The sequence below is a fragment of the Cololabis saira genome, chromosome 1, assembly GCF_033807715.1.
Source record: "Cololabis saira isolate AMF1-May2022 chromosome 1, fColSai1.1, whole genome shotgun sequence".
In the NCBI taxonomy this organism is placed as follows: domain Eukaryota; kingdom Metazoa; phylum Chordata; class Actinopteri; order Beloniformes; family Belonidae; genus Cololabis; species Cololabis saira.
In genome coordinates, this window is record NC_084587.1 from 34,003,705 (window position 1) to 34,019,797 (window position 16,093).

General features: G+C 39.5%; 1 protein-coding gene across 9 annotated transcripts in view; it reads left to right on the forward strand.

Moving 5' to 3' along the window:
* LOC133443690 (complement C3-like) overlaps positions 1-16,093 on the forward strand; it is a 65,966-nt gene that overhangs the window by 24,945 nt on the left and 24,928 nt on the right. For 5 of the 9 annotated variants that reach the window (XR_009782684.1, XM_061720834.1, XM_061720850.1 and 2 more), the window contains 19 exons: positions 598-760; positions 1,318-1,400; positions 2,022-2,110; positions 4,036-4,118; positions 4,217-4,304; positions 4,426-4,528; positions 4,824-4,944; positions 7,407-7,522; positions 7,724-7,870; positions 8,222-8,321; positions 8,434-8,528; positions 8,641-8,832; positions 8,937-9,092; positions 9,737-9,866; positions 10,876-10,944; positions 13,859-14,101; positions 14,189-14,306; positions 14,388-14,476; positions 14,745-14,884. Coding sequence is in view for 8 of the 9 variants with exons in the window: in XM_061720834.1 (XP_061576818.1) it covers positions 598-760; positions 1,318-1,400; positions 2,022-2,110; positions 4,036-4,118; positions 4,217-4,304; positions 4,426-4,528; positions 4,824-4,944; positions 7,407-7,522; positions 7,724-7,870; positions 8,222-8,321; positions 8,434-8,528; positions 8,641-8,832; positions 8,937-9,092; positions 9,737-9,866; positions 10,876-10,944; positions 13,859-14,101; positions 14,189-14,306; positions 14,388-14,476; positions 14,745-14,884 (2,325 nt within the window). In the remaining variant the exon portion in view is untranslated. Of the gene's footprint in view, positions 1-115; positions 761-903; positions 1,019-1,317; positions 1,401-2,021; positions 2,111-4,035; positions 4,119-4,216; positions 4,305-4,425; positions 4,529-4,823; positions 4,945-7,406; positions 7,523-7,723; positions 7,871-8,221; positions 8,322-8,433; positions 8,529-8,640; positions 8,833-8,936; positions 9,093-9,736; positions 9,867-10,875; positions 10,945-13,858; positions 14,102-14,188; positions 14,307-14,387; positions 14,477-14,744; positions 14,885-16,093 lie in introns of those variants that run through there. The other 4 variants (XM_061720842.1, XM_061720862.1, XM_061720902.1 and 1 more) reach the window with 3 other exon arrangements.

Here is a 16,093-nt window from a genome sequence, read left to right on the forward strand (position 1 = left end):
TTAGCTTTAAGCGCAGTCAAAGTTGTAAAAATATTTAAGAAATTAAAACATGCGTCATGAAAACAAATGTTCAATTGAATTTCAGTGACATTTTAAAATTCTTGTTCTGAGAACCACTAGTCATATTATTTAATCATTTCATTAGCATTTGCTGATTATTTTATTTATTACAACATGAAATGTTAATTCCTGTTTAAAAAAACGTAAAAGTGAAAAACTTTCTCGGTTTCCGGAGTTGATGGCCATGGTGATATCCACTTTGCTTTTACTACTTGTTTACTACTTGTCGGTTTTGACAGAATCTGAACAGCTGGTAATTTTCAGTTAATGCTGTTAATACTAGAGCGATAATAACAGAGATGAAGGTGAGCTGCGGGACATGGTACTCTTGGTGACAACGGTACTGGCCTGTAGTTGCAGCGCTGATATGTCTCTGTTTAATGGAAAGTTTCTGCTTGAATCATAGACTGTATAAAAAGAACTAGACAAACCTTTGCCCATCGGTTTTCTGGAGTCTGGAAAGGCTCCAGACAACGTGTTTTACAGATTTTATAGTCTGCACTTTCATCTCTTAGTTGACTGTCTCTTTATTCTCAGATCCCTGTTAAAGACTTCAGGATGGATTCCAACATAAAGCAGTATGTTTACCTCCAAGCAGAGTTCCCCAACCAAGTACTGGAGAAGGTTGTTTTAGTCTCCTTCCAGTCTGCTTATGTTTTCATTCAGACTGACAAGCCAATCTATAGTCCTGGTGAAAGAGGTGAGTTCAGTACGAGGAAACAGGAAACTTGTAAAATTGTGTTTTGATGGTGTTTCAAAAGTACGACCGCCAAGAAACCCAACTGGTTGACTGCATTCTTTTTTTTTAATTTATTTTGTTTTCCATTCTACATGAATAGCTGCATAGATGAAGAGTTTCGAGTCACGATTACACCATATGCTGACAGATCCTAATCATATTTAGTTAATAAAATGTGGACAGCTAAACATGAACATATATCTAAACTTTTCACAAAAGGTAAGGACATTTGTGTTTGGTACATTATTACTTTGTTGTAACAATGCTTCCCCTTGAATACCATTGGAATGCCTGTTTATTCCCCTTTTAAATGGTCTCACATTCGTAAGAAACATGCATTTGTGGGAAGAGCAGCAGAGCTGATTATGTGGTTTGTGCCCATGAAATATTTGCCACAGAGAATAAATCCTTCTGTCTTGTGTAGTTTTCCTGATGTTAGCCAGTATAAGCTGCTAAAAGTGAGCATGAAATAAATTATTTAAAAAAAACAACCTCCTGCTTTCTTCTCTATCGGGCAGTGCACTACAGGATCTTTGGGGTGAATCCTGACATGGAGCCCATGGACCATCGCTCTGATATGTTTCTGGACATTGTGATCGTGGTAATGCACTCTTTCACAAAATATGTAATATGAACATTAGTGTTATAAAGTCAATCTAGTCTCTTGATCTGTGTCAGAATGTTCCCAAAAATGATCATATAATACTGCTCCTGGGAATAATAGCATCACTAAAAACATGAACCACGGATGAACCAGTGGAAATCTTTCACTGGAGTTATGTGAAGATAGCCTGATAGATCAGGGTCTGAAAACAACCCATAGGGCCTCCCCATCCAAGGCGCAGCACCAGCGGTTGCTTATCAAACTGCCTTTGCAGGCTACAACCACTCAACGCAACAAATGAGGTGACATATTTAGAGCGACAAAAATGAGCCAACGAAATAGTGTGTCATGTTTGAGTAAATTAAACCTTTAAATCTTTAACTGTCGATGCCGACTCAAATGGCTATTCCTCAGCTCTAGCAATCCACACTGAGGAATAGTATGGGGTCAGAAGTAATATATGCTGACAAAAGTGTGGAGTTGGAGAGTAATATTTGAAGTTTGATTGGACAAAATTTAGATTTGCTGATGGTACGTCTAGATTGTTAAGATTCCAATTACAGTTTCCATTTTTTTTTTTTTTTTTTTTAAACTGATGACCGCTTTTGTTAATTCCAGACTCCTGAAGGCATTGTTTTACCATCTGAGCCCCTCAGTCTGAATTCAGGGATTACATTTCAGGACTATTTCCTGCCTGAAATTGCCAGGTGAGTCGTTTCCACACACCAGGAGTAAAACAAATTAGCTGCTGACATCACCCAGCTTCGAGTTTAACATTTCCTCCTTGCCATTTATACCCTTGAGGCCAGAAGTAATATATACCAACAAAAGTGTAATATTGTGTAAAGTTTGATTGGACAAAATTCTAGGGATAGTTCATGATTTTCTCATTAAAATTACCAAAGTCAGTCAATTTTCATCTCAAAAAATAGTTTTGCTTAATTTACTTGCACCTGGAAGTAATGTTACACCACAACAAAGTTGAAGTAAGAAACAATTTGATAACTGCAATAGTATCATTAAAGCAGCCGTCTGTAAGAAATGGCCAAAACTGGTACTGCAGTCACTTTCAAAATATTGTTGAGCGGCGTGTACCCTCCCCCTCCTCCCCCCGACCAGAGGTTGCCAGGTAGGCTGCAGAATGCAGCAGGAACGTAGGCTGCCATGGCTGCGATAATTAGAGCCGAGCTGGCAACCCGGATGCCGAAACAATACTGACTTGGTGATTGGGAGATAGGTGGAGGGTGGAGCTTCAGAAACAATACTGACTTGGTGATTGGGAGATAGGTGGAGGGTGGAGCTTCAGAAACAATACTGACTTGGTGATTGGGAGATAGGTGGAGGGTGGAGCTTCAGAAACAATACTGACTTGGTGATTGGGAGATAGGTGGAGGGTGGAGTTTCAGGCCAAAACAAAAAATGACAACATCAACATCATTTGAGGGCTGCAACTCCTCTTTTTAAACTGGAATATCCTGGCCTGAGTGCTGTTTGTCAGTGACATAAGTATTTGAAATGAACATGATTTTTAAATGTCTGTTGACATATCGGGGTCATTTTATGATTCGTTTTATTATTGCTCTTACATACAGCTCCTTTAAATACAAAAGAAATAAGTTTAATTCCTGCCAGTCATTGGCAGGGGAAGTTTAATGGAGGCAAGACTATCTAGCTGCAGACTGAAGAATTTCCCCATCAAGCTCCCTCCAGTCACAAGAGACAGAGGCATGTGGATTTTGCAAAGACTCATCAGAACGTTACTCTGGCCAATCAGAGGCCTGCAGCCTGGTAAGGTTGCATTTTCAGCTCAACTCAGTTCAGGTTAGAACCCCGGCCAAGTAAGTGCGAAAAAAGGTGGTGATAACTGGTACCATCACCTAGTGGAAAACAAATTACAGTCAAGCTGATTCGGTACCAATGGTAATTTTGAAACCATAAGTCAAAACAGCGCCACAGAGCAATCCCCAATCAAATATCTTTTAGGTCTAATACATATTTTATTATGGCAAGGCAAGTTTGTTTGTCCAGCAAATTTCAGCAACAAAGCAAATGTGTTTTACATAATATATGTAGAGTGAGGAGGAGAAAAATATATAAATAAAAGAAATATATAATATATATATATTTCTTTCCATAACTACACCCAGATTCCGTGCCTTATCAGTGGTTTGTAGCTGTAATAGCTGAAGCTGTGTGCTGACTCTTAAACGCTCTTGTTTTGGTCCAAAAACTACAAAATATTTTGTTTTTGTTCAGCTGAAGAAATTGATGGCACATCCACTCCGTTTGTTCCATGCATCTACTCAACGCTTGTGTGGGTGCATTTCCACTGGTGACAGCGTAATGTAAAGTTCTGTAAAGTTTTAATTATGGAACTATTTCAAAAATTTGCATCATTACCCGAAAGGATCAATCTAACCATGACTTGTGGGAAAAATAAAAAAATATATTGAAGTCATAGAAAATATGCGGTACACCTGATTCTGACACAGAAACTGTAACTATCCCTTATAATCACGTAGTTTATGCAATATGTCCCCACATGCCGATTGAACTGAAATATACATTTGTGATATTACTATCCATTAAATGTCATTGTTGAAATAAGTGTTCTTGATGGGTGTGTGTACAGTTACGGACTGTGGAAAGTGGTGGCAAAGGTCAGCACCAACCCACAAACGAGCTTTGAAGCAAAGTTTGAGGTCAAAGAACATGGTGAGCCTCTCTTAACATAATCAAAAATAACAAAACATTCATGTTTCACCTCACCATACCAACATAATGTACATCAATACTTTAAAAAAATGTTTTAGTGCCTTCCAGTTTTGAGGTCAAACTAATCCCTTCAAGGTCCTTCTTCTACGTGGACAGCACAGTGTTCACCGTCAACATCAGAACTACGTAAGAAAAGGTTTTTGTCTGTTGAATGAGGTGCACAGTTTGATTAACTGTTGGAAAGAGAAAATACAAGAGGTTAACTGTTTGTCTTGTCTACAAGTAAACCATTTATTTGTGGCTTCAGGTATGTTTTTGGTGAGGAAGTGGATGGGACAGCCTATGCCTTGTTTGGGATTACAGATGGTAGATATAAATCAAGCCTTCCAGGGTCTCTCCAGAGAGTTACGGTGAGTAGGCTATGTGATGTATTTCTTTCTGTCAGTCTGACTGTTGACTGGTTGCTTGTTTCACCTTTGCAATATGTTTTTCATCTCCTGCGTGCACCAGCTACAACAACGACAAGCAAAAATAAGACCTGTTCTACAGTTTTGTGTCATTTACCAAACTTCATTCTCATGAAGACATCATTTACCAAAAAGATTTCTGGTGTTCTGGTCTTCCCTTCTTGGGAAGACCAGATACTGTATTTCAGTGATGCATTAGTTCTTGCCTGAGATCACAAAAATAATGTTTCCATTTTAGATCGAGAGAGGTGTTGGAGCGGTCACATTGACGAAGGAGCAGATAACACAGAGTTTTCCAAACATTAATGAACTGTTGGGGAAATCCATCTTTGTAGCTGTCACCGTACTGACAGAAAACGGTAAGAGAGAAGCACTTTGTGTTTAAACACAATATCTATCCATCTATGAAGACAAGATTATTCCACCTTTACAGGCAAGTGTTTGTATATATACAGTGGGGCAAAAAAGTATTTAGTCAGCCACCAATTGTGCAAGTTCTCCCACTTAAATAGATGAGAGAGGCCTGTAATTTTCATCATAGGTACACTTCAACTATGAGAGACAGAATCCAGGAAATCACATTGTAGGATTTTTACTGAATTAATTGGTAAATGCCTCTGTAAAATAATTTTTTGGTCACCTAAAAACAAGCAAGAGTTCTGGCTTTCACAGACCTGTAACTTCTTCTTTAAGAGGCTCCTCTGTCCTCCACTCGTTACCTGTAGTAACGTCACCTGTTTTAACTGGTTATCAGTATAAAAGACAGCTGTCCCAAACAGTCACACTCCAAACTCCACTATGGCCAAGACCAAAGAGCTGTCAAAGGACGTGAGAAACTAAATTGTAGACCTGCACCAGGCTGGGAAGACTGGATCTGCAATAGGTAAGCAGCTTGGTGTGAAGAAATCCACTGTGGGAGCAATTATTAGAAAATGGAAGACATACAAGACACTGATGATCTCCCTCGATCTGGGGCTCCACGCAAGATCTCACCCCGTGGGGTAAAAATGATCACAAGAACGGTGAGTAAAGATCCCAGAACCACCTGGGGGACCTAGTGAATGACCTGCAGAGAGCTGGGAACAAAGTAACAAAGTACCATCAGTAATACACTACACCACCAGACGTGTCCCCCTGCTTAAGCCAGTACAAGTCCAGGCCCGTCTGAAGCTTGCTAGAGAACATTTGGATGATGCAGAAGAGGATTGGGAGAATGTTATATGTTCAGATGAAACCAAAATAGAACTTTTTGGTAGAAACACAACTTGTGGTTTTTGAAGGAGAAAGAAAGCTGAGTTGCATCCAAAGAACACCATACCTACTGTGAAGCATGGGGCTAGCATGAAATATCATGCTTTGGGGATGTTTTTCTGCATAGGGACCAGAACGACTGATCCGTGTTAAGGGAAAGAATGAATGGGGCCATGTATCCTGAGATTTTGAGTGAAAACCTCCTTCCATCAGCAAGGACATTGAAGATGAAACGTGGCTGGGTCTTTCAGCATGAAGGAGTGGCTTCGTAAGAAACATTTCAAGATCCTGGAGTGGCCTAGCCAGTCTCCAGAACTCAACTGCATAGAAAATCTTTGGAGGGAGTTGAAAGTCCCAACACATCACTGCTCTAGAGGAGATCTGCATGGAGGAATGGGCCAAAATACCAGAAAAAAGACTTACAGAAAACGTTTGACCTCAGTCATTGCCAACAAAGGGTATATAAAAAAATATTTAGATTAACTTTTGTTATTGACCAAAAACACATTTTCCACTATAATTTGCAAATACATTCTTTAGAAATCAGACAATGTGATTTTCTGGATTTTCTTCTTTTTTTTTTTTTTTGTCTCTCATAGTTGAGATATACCATCTTTTCACTTTTTTATTTCTTTGGCTGAATTTCACGAGATGTCCACTATGGGAGGGGTGACAAGGGTTTTAAACGTTTCCACTATAATCTTTCTCATAGAAGAAAGTTGGATTCTAAGGTTATTGGGAATGCCCCGATTAACCCCTCCCATTGCAGTGCATACAGCAATTTCTTCTCAATACTGATTTCTTTCCTTCTAGGCACTGTATTAACACACACCTCAATTCTTCAAACCAACACAATGACAAAATGTCATCATTTTTTTAAGGTGGCGCTGACACTGATGATCCGTTAATCAATTGTTGTTGATTAGCACAACTTGGCAGCAATTTAGCCTCCTGATTTATCAGGGTATCAGCCTGTTATATCAGACTTACATCTAGATTTAGGGCCTGAAAACGCTCCATACGTCCTTCCCATCCAAGAATAGGCTCAACAGCTGCCTTTACACGCAATAGGTTAGCACGACTGATCAGAGCAACGAAGAAGGTGACATTCAGAGGGACGAAAACAAGGGAGAGAGTGTTGTGTAGAAGAGATGACCAAACCTTTGTAGTAGCCTATCAGCAAAACATCCAATACATCTGCCTTGCAAAGGAATCACATGAGTCACGTTTCCTCTTCAGTTTTTTGAAGAAAACTTCAGATCTTTAACTGTTGATGCTAAAGCCGATTCAACGGCCTCAGCTGCAGTCATCTTCACTGATTAAATCCAGATTATGTCACCGCTCCATTGTCGTAGTGTTAAGACCGCCCAGAAACTCTCTCTACAAGGATATACTGATTTGAATGGCTCCCTGTGACTTTTAGGTATAATGAGTTCTAACAGATTAAATTAACCTGTAAATCTGTTGGCACATCTAGATTTCTTGGCTATCAGAATGCAAAAAAGAGGTTGAAGAGAAGGAAAAACTGTGATTTTAAACTCATGATTGTGATGCAATGTGTCACAAATAGGTGGTGAAATGACAGAGGCCGAGCTGAGCGATATCAAGATAGTTGCATCACCCTACACCATCCACTTCAAGAAAACAGTTAAATATTTCAAACCAGGAATGCCCTTTGATGTGACGGTACAGTAATAGTTTGCATCTTTGTAATCATGCAATTTCACATACTGAATGAATGTCCTCTCACTGGTGAATAAGTTATTGCATTTTTTAAATTAAAATGTTTATTGAAGAGACAAAAATTATAACAAATGTTTGTAAAACGTTCATAAAGGGTTCCAACATTTAAGCATTTGATTACTTTCACTGTCCTTTTACTGACAGATTAAAGTTGTAAATCCTGACAACACCCCAGCGCAAAATGTTGCCGTGGTTGTTGACCCTGGTTCTGTGGCGGATGTGACGGCAGCCAGTGGCATGGCAAAGCTCACCATCAACACAGATGCACGCTCTGAGACCATCACCGTTACAGTAAGTAATAATAATTCTTTCCCCAGTGGTCATCTTTCATATGTGCACTGAGCACAAAAGGACTGCCTTTTTAATGATTGTTTTGGGAGATGAAAAAAGTGAGAGAGCAAGTCTCTTCTATTCTCAAACTCAGTTCCATCAGATCCACTTGTGATGAAAACTTTGGCAGAAAAAATTATACCCATTTGAAAAAAATGTTTTTACATAGTCAACTTTTCTGAGATGTTAATTCTTTTTGTAAAAAAATAACACATAAGAAAGAACTTACAGAATATGCACAATGTCCATCGATTATTAAATTGTATTGTAACTTTACTCGCTGTGTGTATTTAACTTTTTATTTCCTTACAGGCAAGGACCAATGATCTCCAATTTCCACCTCAGAGGCAAGCATCAGCCTCCATGACAGCTCTCTCTTTTCAAACCAAAAGCAACCATTTTCTTCTCATAAGTAAGCAATACCATCAATATCACTAATGATCAATGCTGCATTCAACTACCATGGATGAAACTCATCTAAACCTCTGAAAACAACCGTTGAAAGCTTTTTTTTTTTTTTGCAGATGTAGATGCATCCATAGTGCAATTAGGAGAAAACGTGAGAGTCAAGCTTTTCCTCAACAGACAGGAAAATGAAAAAAGAGACATTACATATCTGGTAAGAAATACTTTGCACCTGCTGGTTTGCATTTTTATAAGTAAGCCTTTTTTTCCTTTCTTACTCTTATTCTTATTCATGGCTGGATGAGTTTTGATGTCTGTGTCCTCAGCTCCTGAGTAGAGGTCAGCTGGTGAAACATGGCCGATACCAGATAAGAGGTCAAGTACTGGTCACCCTGACACTTCACATTACCAAAGAACTGATGCCGTCATTTCGCATCGTAGCCTACTACCACACAAATGCCGATGAAGTGGTATCAGACTCTGTTTGGGTGGATGTAAAAGACTCCTGCATGGGCTCAGTAAGAGGCACAGCACGGAAGTGATATAATCAATGCAATAACACCTGGAGGCGTAAACACCATGATGCACAAATTCTTTACCAGACCCATTCTTTGCCTTTCAGCTCAAGCTGGAACCAGTGAGACCAGCTGCAAACTATCAACCTCGAAAAGCATTCCAGGTCAAGATCACAGGCGATCCAGGGGCCACAGTGGGACTGGTGGCAGTAGAAAAAAGTGCCTATGTCCAAAATGACAAGCTCCACTTCACACAGGAAAAGGTTCATTATTTATTCTACTTGATAATAGTATAATTCAGTATAGCAACATCAACACATATTGACTTCGTCACTTGTAACTTAAGAGGAGCAGGTGCTTCATATTTAGAAGCTTTAGTCTTTAGTCTATTTGGCTGTCCCAGGTTTGACTCCCAAACGGTGACCCTTTCAAAAAGGATGGAAGGTATCATCATCATCATCATCGTTTATTAGTCAGACTCGAGGTCCATAATAAAAACATACAACACTCAATACAATGTCTTTTAGAAAGAGAGTTTTGCAATGCCAGTAAAAGTTACTGTTGCTCAACAAATATTAGCTCCAACTCACATAGGAAATGCTTTGATTGTTCCATATTTGAGCTGCATTAATAAAATAAATAAAAAGGAAGCTCAACACAAGTATGAATGTAAACAGCGATGGAGGTCGTGTATGTAGAACCATGAATCATGCTTTAGCCTGATCCGCTGACTCAGCCATGTCCAAAAACATTTTAAAACACTAAAACAAACACTAAAAAAATAAAAATAGCACGCTGACATGTGCACCCAGTACACAGCGTTAATGAACATGACATACACACCCATGGAAAGAAAACCCCTGAATAAACTTAGTGTGGCTGTGTTTCTGTCTTTATGTGTGCTCAGATTTGGGATGTGATGGAGCAAGGCGACACAGGCTGCTCTCCAGGTGGAGGGAAAGACAGCATGAATGTGTTCTATGACGCTGGTCTGTTGTTCAAAACCAGGAATGCTTTGGAAACTCCTGACAGAACAGGTAACGCAATTTCACTCTTTACTCGTCCCTCCTCTGTATAATGTGAGGGTGACTGAGCAGCAGACACCTTCATTTTAATGTCTTTTGCCAAAAGTGAAGACTCCACCAAAGGTACTTCCAGATATTTTTTTTTTTTCCCAGAAGCACAAGAGCCAGCTAAAGTTATGGCAAGAAATACAACTATTTTAATATTATAAAAGTATGTAATGTTTGACTTTTATAAATATAGTAGCATAGATACAACATACTGGATTAATGTATTTTTCTTCAATCATATTCATTTCTCTCAAATATATTTATTAATCACTTCACAGTACAGCCCACCCATTGCTTTACTCAGCCAAAGATTGTTTATAGAGGAAGATATTCTTCTATGCAGTTTAAATAATCCAATTGAGAGATTCTTTCACTGGGCACTTTATTAGGTGTAGTAGGTGAAGAAAATAAAAGTTCATTTATACAGCACTTTTCACAGACAGACGTCAGAAAGTGCTTCACAAAAGAAAAATAAAACACAAATGTATAAAAATAAATGGAAAACTAAAGTAGCCACTAGCCAGTGAGTATATGTGTTTGGTTTTTCCAGATACTGTATTCATTCAAATTTCATGAATAACAGAATGTATTTTAGCATTTTGGAGGAACATTTATTCTGTCTTGTCAAACTGATCCCATTCACTGCCATTTCCACCGATACAGAACGTACCAAACCTATCGCGGTGGGACAGGAACAGGCTTAGTAATTACTTATTCGCGAGCATGAAAAAGTGTCTACAAGTTTATACTGCAAACTAACAGTCATTCACCAGTGTTTCTGCTGCGCTGCATTTTATCTGTAGTTGCTACGCCACATGCTTTTTTATCTGATTGCTTGTACCGTCTTCATCTGTTAATACTGTCCCCTGGAAATCAAAGTTGAATCCAGAGGAGACAGACTCATTTTTGGTTCTAGTGGCTAGTTTGAACTCACTGCATTCTGTGTAAAATAATATTTATTTTGAATTTCCAGAATTAAAGTGTTCTACTTCCAGCAGGAAGAAACGAGCTGCCGCTCTAATTAACATGAGAACCAGACTGGGTAAGAATGCTTGCTCTCAAACAACCCAATAACTGCACAGTCGCTGATAGTTCTGCATGACAAATCAGGAATGCAGAACAGATAATCGTTATTATTCTGTTTAGCTGGTTTTTTTTTATGAATACAAAAACATGAAATTATACAAGTTAAGTGAGAAAAGACACAAGTGGTAAAGAAGAGAACATGGTCAAAGAAAGCAATGTTGCACTCACACTAGACAATCTGTACCATGCACAAGCGTAACTTACTGGTAAAATTAAGACTGGTTTGTTTGCCGAGTGCTCCAGCACAATTCCTTGTACATGATGCAGTAGGAAGAGATGTGTTTAGGCAGGAATGCTTGCACATTTACGTGGAAGAGGCTTCACAGAAAGCCTTGAAGTTTGTGCTGTTAAAATATATGTTTTGCACTGTTCTCATGTGCGCATATTTATGATACTTGTGAACTTTAAATAAACAAGCAAGCACTTAATGTTTCGTGATGACGTATATTACGTATTGCCCTGAAGAGCGAGATGCTCCAGTTTCATTCTATGTATGTACAGTGTATGTATGTATAGCTCACTGTATGTGTAAATTAAAAGGCATTCTATTCTATCTACTGTATGTCCAAGCCAAGTCATGTTCAAGCATGGCTGTGACTGGCATAATGAGGATGAAAGGTCACTTATGCCGTGACATGGTATTGTACACTTGGCTAGTGTGCCTGCTCTCTGACTGGAAATCAGGCAGAACAAAATGGGCACCTGGGGCAAACTCTTTCTACAATATGCCGATCTGTCCTGAAGGACTGTTTAAGTCACAAAACAAGTCCAAAGAATTTGCAGTGAGAATTCAGTTGTTTACTTCAAATTCTATGACACCAGACACCCTTGCTTGCTCTGTTAGGGACTGTAACACAGACCTTTTCTGAGTTTACTTCCATAAAGAAGCTTCACAACAAATTATCTTAAGGACCGTTTGAGGGGCATCGCATTGGATCTGGATGCTGGAGAGTTGGGCAAGATTTAGATTAGTGCACAAAGCTTGCATCCTCCATTCATCCTTTAGTAGATACAGTGGGACAGGCTTTGACAGGACTGAATAGCTGGAGGCAGCGACTTAAAAACGGCAGCTTTAAGCAGCAAGTATAGTACTGTACCATCAACTGGTATCTCTTGGAGGTCTGGGTTTGTTCTGAAGCGTGTCAGGATCAAATCTGAGTAACAAAGCAAAATACTGGGATGACATTGCAAATTGTATATATATATATATATATATATATATATATATATATATATATATATATACAGTGGTGTAAAGTAACGAACTACAAGTACTTCGTTATTTTACTTAAGTAAGATTTTTGAGAATTTGTACTTTTATTGATACTTTCATTTTTCTGTACTTTTACTTTTACTTCGTTACATTTTCAAGGAAATAATCGTACTTTTAATCCGCTACATTTAAAATTGGACACGTCGTTACTCGCTACAAATTAAAGAACAGCACAGCGGGGGCTGATTTATGGTTCCGCGTTACACCGGCGCAGAGCTACAGCGTAGGGTACGCGGCGACGCACACTCTACGCCGTAGCCTACGGCGTAAGGTGTGCGTCGATTTAACGCGGAACCATGAGGGGGACGGGAAGGAAGGGGGGCGCGTGGATATACCGAGAAGGAGCCGCAGCTCCCGGGAGAGTTGCGCCGCAAGGCCGGAGGAACCGCCGTCGCGTCGAGTACCGAGGAGGACTGAAGCCTGAATTATGGTTCCGCGTTAAATCGACGCAGAGCCTCGCCGTAGGGTACGTTGGTGTAACGCGGAACCATAAATCAGCCTTGAGCGGCAGCCGACGCGTGTCCATGCGCATCATTCTTTGACTCCACCCCTTCTAAGGTGGTTTTGGCATTTAAAAGTTCAAAAGTCTCATCCTTTATCAGCTGGGGTTGCTTAATGTTGTCACTGCATACTACAGGCTGGGGGTGGACCTGTCAGCAGCAGTGATGAGCAAAGGGAGAAATTAAAATGGGGTAATGGAAACAAACACTAAAGGGGTCAGAATAATATCACCATTATTTAGAGTTGTAAGCAAATTCTTGGATTCTTCATTTCTTTGCAATCCTTTTGAAAATAATTTTGTACTTTGAATTTTGTACTTTGTACTTTGTACTTTGTACTTTGTACTTTTTACTTTTGTACTTAAGTACATTTTAACCCATGTACTTTTTGTACTTTATTATATTTAAGTTGAGGTACTTTTATACTTTTACTTAAGTAATTTTCTTAATGGGTACTTTTTACTTTTACTTAAGTAATTTTCAAGCAGAAAATTTGTACTTTTACTTAAGTACAATATTTTTGTACTTTTTCCACCTCTGTATGTGTATATATATATATATATATATATATATATATATACACAGGAATCTGCCAGAGCCTATCTCAGCTCTCTTCAGGCGAACGGTAAAGGTACACCACAGAAAGTTACCTGCCCATCGCACAGACAAACAACCACACAAACTCACACCTACGGGCAATTTAGAATCACCAATTAACCTATTTATGCATGTGTTTGGACTGAGGGAGGAAGCTGGAGTACCTGGAAAAAAAACCCATGCAAACTCCACACAGAAAGACCCTGCGAAGCAGTGGCCTTCTTGCGGTGATTTTCTGACTTCTGGCACTAACCTCCAGTGGGCAGTTGAGGGTTATTAGATTAGTAATCTAATAGTCTCAATCAGTCCCTTGAATGACACCGCAGTCAACTTTGTTCTCTATACCTGAAACAAAAAGCCCTATGAACTTCATCAAGAGCTTCAACTTGGTTGTTTTAGACTCAGATTCTACTCGTCTAGGACTTTATAAAACATCATTATTTAATATGCTCAAATATTAACTTTTGAACCTTTGTATTTTTCTGCTCTCTTTCGTCTAGCATCTTCTTTCTTTCCAGTAAGTCATTATGAAGACAAGGAACAAAGAGAGTGCTGTTTGGATGGAATGAGAAATGTCCTTGTTTCACGCACCTGTGAGAGGCGCAGCGACGACTTCATACGCGGCTCTGCCTGCACTGAAGCTTTCATACGCTGCTGCAAGGAAATGGAACAAAAGCAAGATGAGACAAGGGGGGGAACTTACTTACTGCCCCGCACCAAGAGATCTGCGCAAGAAATGAGGGGTGATTTAATTTAATTGAATACAATTGTACCATTTAAGCAAACAATTGTTCACTCAGAAAAATAAACACTTTTGGTTTTGTCCACAGGAAAGGGAGATGATGCTTACATTGACAGAGACATAATTAGAATTCGGACCCGGTTCTCTGAAAGTTGGCTTTGGGAGAATGTAATGCTGAATGCTTGCCCTCACAGTACTCCTAACTGGTAACGACAGAAATGTGGAAATATACACAATAAGTCATGCCACCAATGAAATTTCCCCTGAAACTATTTTTTTTTTTTCAGTGAGTCCACTTCATTAGTGAAAACTTTTGTGTTGCCTGATTCAATGACAACCTGGGAGCTAACTGGCATTAGCCTGTCAAGAACCCATGGTGAGACTATTCATGCACATCTAACATTTTTGTACTTTTGTAGTACATTTGTAACTAATGGAAGTTATATGAGTTATCTTTTAGACTCATTAATATCATATTTTCTTTTTGAGTTATTCCCAATACTAGGTTGTCTCATCATGCTCTCCAGAGTGACTCAGTCAATTTTTCAGCTTCAGTTTGGTCAAAACAGAATTACCCCATCAGCATGGTTTCTTACTTCTGGTTCTCTATTTCTGTTTCATATTTCTTTTATCTTTTATTTCAGGTATGTGCGTATCTGATCCATTAGAGATCATTACGTGGGAAAATTTCTTTATTGATCTCAGGTTACCATACTCTGCTGTGCATGGGGAGCAGGTGGAAATTAAGGCCATTCTCCATAACTACAGCCCTGACCCTATCATTGTGAGTGTGCAAGATTCCACCTACATGGTCAGATATCACACACTGTAAAAAAGTTAGCTCCTGAATGAAATACCGGTAGTCATCTGCATCATCTGCAAAATATTTGATAAGGATAATAATAAAAATAGTTTGAAAAACTAAGTTTTGCACATGATTAAATACCTTGTAAAACACCTTTTTAAGAGCAACAATTTGAAACAACAAATCGTTCTATGACATAAACAGTTTGGTACACTATATTGGCAAAGGTATTTGTCTCACCTGCCTTGACTTGCATATAAACTTAAGTGGCATCCCATTCCTAATCCATAGAATTCGATATGACGCTGGTCCACCTTTTGCAGCTATAAGGACTTCAATTCTTCTGGGAAGGCTGTCCACAAGGTTTAGGAGTGTCATTAATGGAACATTTTGACCATTCTTCCAGAAGCGTTTTTGTGAGGTCAAGAAGGCCTGGTTCTCAGTCTCAGCTTTAATTCATCCCAAAGGTGTTTTATTGGGTTGAGGTCAAGACCCTGAGCAGGCCAGTCAAATTCATTTAAACTATACTCTGTCATCCATGTCTTTATGGACCTTGCTTTGTGCACTGGTGCTCCAAACTGTTCCCACAAAGTTGGGAGCATGGAATTGTCCAAAATATCTTGGTATGCTGCAGCATTCAGAGTTCCTTTCACTGGAACTAATGGCACTTTTCCACTAGTACCTACTCTGCCCGGCTCGGCTCGTCTCCACTCGGTTTGGCGCTTTCCCACCAAGGGTCTACCCATGCCGGGTAGATACTTTTTCTGTAACTATTCTGCTGAGGTTTAAAGCGGGCTGAGTTGGGCTGTATCTGACGTCATCACACTACATACCACCGATTGGTCAGGGGGTTGGCCAGTCTGACGTTTGAGTCAGGATATGGACATCGGCGAAAGAGCAACTCTGACGGCGGCTTCTTGTTCATTTCATTCGACAAGCAATGGCAGTGCAAAAGTCTGTTTCGTGATCCAACTCTGAGGTGCAGATGTTCATAAACCTGGTGGCTGAGGAAAGAATTAAAAAGGGATCTAGACGGGCAAAAAGAAACGACAGGATCTACCAGGAGCTCTGCCACTTCTCAGCTGCTTGCGGCTCCCAATGGACTTTTCAGCAGCGCCGAGACATCTTTAGTGTTGTTGTCTTCTTTTTTTAGATCACACAATAAAATACGTCACAGCAGCTTTGCTC